Source organism: Acyrthosiphon pisum, chromosome A2, assembly GCF_005508785.2.
Source record: "Acyrthosiphon pisum isolate AL4f chromosome A2, pea_aphid_22Mar2018_4r6ur, whole genome shotgun sequence".
Classification (NCBI taxonomy): domain Eukaryota; kingdom Metazoa; phylum Arthropoda; class Insecta; order Hemiptera; family Aphididae; genus Acyrthosiphon; species Acyrthosiphon pisum.
This window is the reverse complement of record NC_042495.1, coordinates 55,525,399-55,533,727: the sequence shown is the minus strand read 5'-3', so window position 1 is coordinate 55,533,727 and position 8,329 is coordinate 55,525,399. Positions and strand designations below refer to the sequence as shown.

General features: G+C 25.6%; 1 protein-coding gene across 1 annotated transcript in view; it reads left to right on the top strand.

Moving 5' to 3' along the window:
* Positions 1–1,980: 1,980 nt before the first annotated feature.
* LOC100164181 (fatty acyl-CoA reductase wat) overlaps positions 1,981–8,329 on the top strand; it is a 20,721-nt gene continuing 14,372 nt past the window's right edge. Inside the window, exon 1 of the mRNA XM_001946115.4 lies at positions 1,981–2,297. Within this exon, the coding sequence (XP_001946150.2) occupies positions 2,109–2,297 (189 nt within the window). The 5' untranslated portion in view covers positions 1,981–2,108. The remainder of the gene's footprint in view (positions 2,298–8,329) is intronic.

Below are 8,329 nucleotides of genomic sequence, written 5' to 3'. Positions count from 1 at the left end.
ATTATAGATACCTATTATTGGTCAATTTTTTTTTTAATACCATAGATAAGTATATAAGATACCTTATACCTAGACTGACATACCGTCTCCGCTCAGAATCGTTTTTCTTATACAGTGATATTATATCATTGAATTCAAATTTAATACTATCCATTATACAGTGACCCACTTGTAACCTACTGTACAGTAGAGCGACATCCATTTACCCACCTTTTTTTATCCTGTATACAAAATTTCTACCAAAAAGATTGCTTGGATTTCCACATATAGAACCTTTTTCTTTTAGCAAATTGGATCAAAATGGTACTTTAAAGAGGTCATTTTTCGATTTTCTCAATAGTTATTTAATTCCACGGGAAAAACTACCGACAAATAACAAAAAAACATCTAAAAATTAGATTTTAATTTGTAGCGCTTTGTGTATCACCATAGCAATGGATAAAAAATAATAATATTATAATATTAATTCAACTAACAGGCTATAATAAATAATAACACCATAAAAAATCCAGACTGATAAATCGTTTCCGCTCAGAATCGTTTTTCTTATGCTATGATATTATATCATTGAATTCAAGTTTAATATAATACAGTTACTAAGACATTATACATTGACCCACCACTATTGTAACCTACTGTACAGCAGAGGGACATCCATTTACCCGTTTTTTTTTTTGTTTTTTTTTTAATATTAGCTAGTATGAATCCATATTAAATATTCATAGTTTATAATAATAATGGCTAGTTTATGAATTTACATTAAAATTTGAATAGAACAGTTATAAAAACTTAATACAAACAATCGTAACTACCGGACAATAAATAAGTATTTTAATATCAACAATTGTTAATATATTATGTACCGGTAAAGTGGTAACTGATGGATAGACGGACAAAACGGGGATATAAAGTGTTTAGAAATCTAATACAGAAATGTAAACAACAGAATCCACGTTAATTTTTTGAAATGACGGCAGTGAATATAATTTTACAGCTAAACAATGAGGTTAATAGTCAAATTATCAATTTTGATTCGCTAGTTTATTCTACATTCCTTTAAAATTTAGCAAATTTATTGATAGTTTTATAATTTTTTTTTCTTTATTGTAAATTTATTGATTTGTTTATTTCAGCCAAATCAATTACAATTAAATAATTACAATAATAGCTGACAAGTAAACTGAGTTATAAGCTCGTATAAGGATTTAGGATGTTTGTCTGTCTATCTGTCTTACTATACCTAATAGTAAATAAATATAAAATAACAATATTTCCTTAGTAAAGCAGACTGAAACTCGTCAGACGATCGGAATCGTTTATCGAATGCGATGATTTATGATTAAAATCAAATATAGCCCTTGCATTATAGTGACATTACCTATAGATGCACACACAAATCCTACTATATAACAGAGTGACTTCTCCGATTTTGTTCAGCTGTATGTATTATCAAAATACATTCACGTATTACATTAACGAATATAATAATATATCACAGGAAAATAAGTTTACTCAACCTATTTGGTCTCTCTAAAATAATATAAATATTGCGTTTTCTCCATTTAACTGTTTACATTTTTTGCAAGGTATGGCTATTATTTAAGATACAATAATAACTGCAACTACGTCATTGTATGTATTTAAACATTTTATCACAGATCATATCGTATGAATTATATTTATTTGCAAATGAAACTAATTAAAAAAAAAAAAAAAAAATTGGAAAACCTTACTACACAACGAATATAAATAAAATGAATGCTTTTATTACATCGAATTAACTCTAATGAGAAAAAAAAACAATGCACCAATCGAAATTACCGGTATCTTGAATCATATTTCTATTTACACGATGATTCTACAAGTATTTGTTATGCCAGTGAATCGGATTGGTTGATTATTATCACGTTTACCTCTGAACATAATGCGGATTACTCCCACCAAATAACAAGATAGTTTTTATTTAAAAACGGAAATAACTATAATAATATGTACATACGACTACTGCAATGGTCCTAGAGTACTGGTTTTCATTCTAGTTCAAGTTCAAATTCACCAGACTAAACATCTTAGAAGTTTTCGCATGTGTTACAACAAAACTAAACGATATGGAAACAAGCATAGCTGAATCGTTTAAGGATGGGACCGTATTTGTTACTGGAAGTACAGGGTTTTTGGGGAAAATACTCACTGAAAAATTACTCAGATCTTGTTCATTAAAAAAAATTGCACTTCTTGTTAGAAGTAAGAAAGGATTCGATTCAAGTCAAAGGGTTGCAGGTATCTACAATGAATCTGTAAGTTATTTTTTTTTCGGCTGTTATAATATTATGCATTAAGTACGATTTTTGTAATTGCAGATTTTATTTTATTGTGTGTTAACATAACAAAAATTGTTAGACATTGGTCGTAATTTTACTCATACCTTATCGAAAAACTACATCAAAAAGTATATTCTTAGATAAAAAAAAATCCACATTAATTCTTATTATAGCATATATACTAAAACACTAAAGCTGGGTTGTATAGACAATTACTTTACATTTTAGTACCTACCTATATAGTTAGTATATTTATTAATTTTTATGCAACTCGTCATTAGTTAGTAGTTAGTACTAAATTTAATGGCCATTGGTGTAATTAATAATCAAGGTATCAACAACGAAACTTTTAATGATATGAATAAACAAGTTTAAATTATATTATATTAATATAAACAGTTTTTCTTTTATATCGTCTAAATTATTGAACAATGATAAATAAATACTCACATTATTTTTAAAATTACGATGAAAAATTTATGTTTGACCAAAAAGCTTGAAAATATAATTCAAGATTCCTCATAAGTTGTAATTACTGTAATTAAAATAAAAAAGATAATTGTAGGTACATCTTCTGTAATTGTATATGAACGAAGACCTATAGTTTGAATTTTGAAGCATAAAATGTCACGTGGAAATAACGATTTTAGATTTTTTAATGTTATTCAAAATTAGTTTTATACTACACAGTTACCTTAACTATAATTTCTATACTCATTATAATTTTTGAAATATTTCAACAAATTTTAACAAATTTTAAGCTATTTTTAGGCATTTTTAATTTTTAAATTTTTAAAAATTGAACACAATAATATATCCAAATAAGTTGATTTTATAGCAATTAAAAAATAATCAATACATATGAGAAATTACTTTTTATAAGAGTTTTAAAATCCAAATTTTGACGAAATTCTTCAATATTAAATATTACGTAGGTATTAAATTTTATAGTTTAGATTTGAAAATGTAATACAAGGTCCATCAAATAAGTAGTTCTTATTAAATCCAAAAAATCTAATAAAATCGATTTTAGTTATTTTTTAGTAATTCGTGGAGACTTGAAAATATTATATGTGTTACGGGAAAAGTAGAAAATTGGGCATTATGCAATGCCCGTTTTCAAGAAAATAGTTGGAATAAGTTAACATTGTCCGGACATTGTATACAGTGCACATTTAGATTTGGGTACTGTTGGTTAAATATTGAATAAAATAAAACATTTTACTTCATTTTTTAATAATCATAAAAAAAACTTGAAATAGACGCTTCAAACATTTATCTCTTACTGCAGAATTGATATTTTCATTTAAAGGTGGTTTGATACGAACAAGATGAATATTATTTATTATTAAATTATAGTTATTTTAATAGTTTTAATTTAATTAATTATTACTAAAAAGTAATCTTAGAACGTAAGATAGCATTATATTATTTTATTTATGAAGATATATATAACTATTATGGTACTGAGAGATTGCATTGAGTTACAAAGTTAATAAATTTATTGCATTTACACCGATTGGTAAATGGTAATACATAATAATATAGTAGTAATGACGGACTATGAGATGTCGTGACAATATATAATTATTCGATTTCAAATAGGTTGAGATTTTATGATTAAATAATGAAATATTATCTAGATTATAGTGGTTGCAATTATAATGTTCGGGAAAATGTGTAATATTCTATGTGATTACTTTGTCGTTGAAATAACAGATCGGTTCGTATTATCGGCAGCCGTCTCCGCGCATATATAGCGTACAATTAGATAGGTATCTCACTATCTCGTAACTAAGTGGTATTAAACGAATAAAATATGTAAGAATAGTTTTGTAGTGTTATTGTTACGAATAAATACCATTCGAAATAAATGTCAATTAATTCACTTTGTCAACTTAAACCAGGGTGGGGTACACTTTGCCCGGCCAATGTATGAAAAAATGTAGTATTAAAATGATCATTCTAACATTGCCCAAAATGTTCGGGCACTGTGCACAGTGCCTACCGATTTCCTACTTTGCCCGTAACATATATAATAATTTACTTTACTATACGAAATTACATTTTTACTAAATTTTGATTAATATTATCTATTCATACCATTTTACCTGCAGTAGTAAAAATCGGGTACATTTAAATGGAAATAGGGTATTTTTTTAGTACGAAAAACAATTTCTTTCAAATTAACTTTAAGTACATTATTGTACAGTTGTACCAGTTTTACCAGTTGTACCTATCTATAATATGATGTAGTAGTTTATCTTTTAAAGAAACCATATCTTAGGCTCGAGGAGAAAAATAAATTGTAGGTACTCGTAGCAAAAACATAATATGCACACATAATACATTAATATTTTCCATTCACAGTAACTATACTAATCAAAAAATTTAAACAGTTTATCATGCTTTGAAATTTCAATTTGTTTATTCATAGTAGATATAATATATAAATAGGTATAACTATAATAATAATAATAATAATAATAATAAAAAGGTCGATTGTTTAGGAATAGTCTTTTTTCACGTAGATGTTGAGCCCAGGTTAAACATTGATCGAGTGTTAGACCAAGGTACTTTAGTGAAGGTGATGAAGGGATAGGGATGCCATAAAGTAGTACATTTGGGCAAGGTGCTCAAGGTCCCCCAAAAAAATAATGACACAAGTCAAACTGAAATCATATTTACAATATAACATAGGTGAATTAGTACTTAAATTATTATTTTAAGCATATGCAAGTAAACTATACAATATAAGATAATATAAGATTGAAAAGGGAAAATTAATTCATATTTGTAATGACTAAATTACATAATAAAAACATTAAAAGTCGATATCCCAACATTTTGATATTATGATATGTGTCACTATTCCTTCTGGTGGTGCGATATATATATTATATAATATATACCATACCATATTGCAGCATACGGGCATATTATTATATGTTAATAATAATAATAATAGTAATGATAATAATAAATAATAATGCATAATATTGCATGTTTATAAAAATAAATACTAATATGATATAGGTACAAATATGTACAATTCTCAAAAACAAAATATTATAAAATATTTTCGTCATAATGGTATAAAATGACATACCTAAATAAGTCATTACGACATAAATGTTTTAAGTTTTTAAATTAAAACCAATTGGGTTATGCTCATATCTATTTCAAATGTTTAAATGTATGATATTTATTATTTTAAACCATACTACTGACTATCAAGCTATTTTTATATATAGAAAAAAAAATGGTTAAGTGGATGTCGCTCTGCTGTATAGTAGGTTACAAGTGGGTCATTGTAATGGATGGTGTTAAATTTTAATGCAATGATATAATATCATTGAATAAGAAAAACGATTCTGAGCGAAAACGGTCAGTCAGCCTATGATATTACTAAGTATATATTTTGATGATATTATTGTGAATAAAGTAATTTATATAATATGACCTATTTACGGGGAAACTTGTTTTAAAATTTCAATCCTTAGCTATAAAAGTTGAACGTTTTATAAATTTTCAACTACAAAATAATTATACAATTTTAAATTTTAAATTTGATAAATTTTATCAAAATTTGAACTTTAAAAGCTTATACAAAAAAATTGTGACTATGTATTTTTAATATTTTTCAACTGCTATTGTAACAATATATCAGGAACTTTGCATACAATTTTCACGCATTTTTACCCAACAAATAAAATTTTACTGACAATAATAGAAAAAAAAACTAATAAATTGAAAGCTGACAATGTCTGTAAACAGCTTAAAAAGAGTTAAATTATTTTAAAAATTGTATGGTGTATAGAAAATGCTAATATAAACATTCAGTGAAATTTTCAAGTATCTACAGTCGTTCGTTTTATAATTACAACAAATAAGAAAATCTTTGCATGAGAAATCGAATAAATATCAAATGTTGTAAAAATATGAAATTCAAATGCTCATTTTAATTTAAGAAAGTCAAATTTAATTTGACTTTCTTGTAGACATTTTTTTTTTTTAACAAAGGTAGACAATCTTAAGAGAAATCTTGTATTACATTTTCAAATTTTAGATTTAAAAAGAAATTTTTTATGAATTTCTAACTCAAAATAATTTGCAAATTTTCGTTATTTTTACGTATTTTACCCATATTTGAACTTTAAATTTGAAAATATGTACTAGGAGCCTTATGTTAAATTTTCAAGCATTTTTAACCAACAAATAAAATTTTATTGATATTTATAGAAAAAAAAACTAAAAAAAAAGCAGGTAAGTGGATGTCGCTCTGCTGTACAGTAGATTACAAGTGGGTCATTGTATAATGGTTGATATAATATCATTGTATAAGAAAAACAATTCTGAGCGGAGACGGTTTGTCAGTCTGGATATTTTATATTTTGTTGTTATTTATTTTATCATGTAAGTTGAATTAATATTAAAATATTATAATTTTTTATTCATTTCTATGGTGATAAACAAAGCGTTATAAATCCCATTTTTAGCGTTTTTTCGTAATTTCCCGGTGGTTTTTCCCGTGGCATTAAATAACTATTGAGAAAATCGAAAAATGACCTCTCTAAAGTACCATCTTGATTCAATTTGCTAAAAGAGAAGGTACTTTATGTTGAAATCGAAACTCTCCTTCTGGAAGAAATTTTGTATACAGGATATAAAAATAAAAAAAAATAAATAAAATAAACATCATTGTAAAAACAATAGCTTCCTCGCTCCGCTCAGAATCTAAAATGGAAACTGAAAATGTCCGTAAACAGCTCAAAATAAGTCAAAATATTAGAAAATATTATGGTGTATAGAAAATGCTAATAAAAACATTCAGTCAAAATTTCATGTACCCACGGTCATTTGTTTAGGAGTTGCACCAAAACCAAAATCGATTTTTTTGAAAACATATTTTGCATAAAAATTCCCGTTTTTAAAATATGGTGCTTTTGAAAACTACTGAGAAATTTTTACTTTTGACCCCCCAAAGTACCAACTAGATTCACTTTCCTATCAGTAAAAATACTGTTGAAGAAAGTCCAAGCATCTTTACAACTGTAATAAAAGGTGATGACAGACACAAAAAAAAAAATTAAAAAAAAAAACACACATCATTGTAAAATCAATACATTCATCGTTCCACTCAGAATCTAAAATTAGTAAAACTTATAAATATTGAATAAAAATTAAATATAATATACGTAGTATATTATTACCTATCTCATATTTCAGAATTTCGTATAACACGTTCTATGTTATATCAATTGTATTGTTAATAAATTAATAAGTAAATAATTGTAAGAAAATGTATAAAATACTTTAATACTTACTTGTAATCAGAGATGGAACTAAGATTTTTTACGCCCGGGGAAAATATTAAAATTACGCCCAATCATAGACCAAGAGTGATCAAATTATGATCTTCAAACACTCATAAAAATTTATTTTTATTTGCTTTTAGATATTTTGTTTTTGATAAAAGTAGAAAAACTTATGTTAAATCTTGTATTACATTTTAAAATGAAAAATTTTTATGAATTACTAACTCAAAATAATTTGCAAATTTTCGTCATTTTTACGTATTTTGTCAACATTTGAACTTTAAATGCTTACGAAAAAAATTGTGACTACAGATTTTTAATATTTTTCATCTGCCTTTGAAAACATGTATTTGGAGCCTTCTATTAAATTTTCAAGATTTTTACCCAACAAATAAAATGTTATTGATATTTATAGAAAAAAACCTAAAATAATTGAAAACTAAAAATGTCCGTAAACAACTTTATACACCTAAATATTTTTCAAAATTTGAGTGGCCTAACCCACATTAAAACATTTAACACTTAACCAATGTTAATTGGGTTAGTGCTTTATAGATAGTTTAGAAGCATGAAATTTAATATAAAAAGTGAGTTTATTTTCCTTAGAGTAGATTTTAGGGGAAAAAAAATATTGAAAAATAATCAATACTTCAACTATTTACCTGTCCTGTATAAAATACTAACTATTTT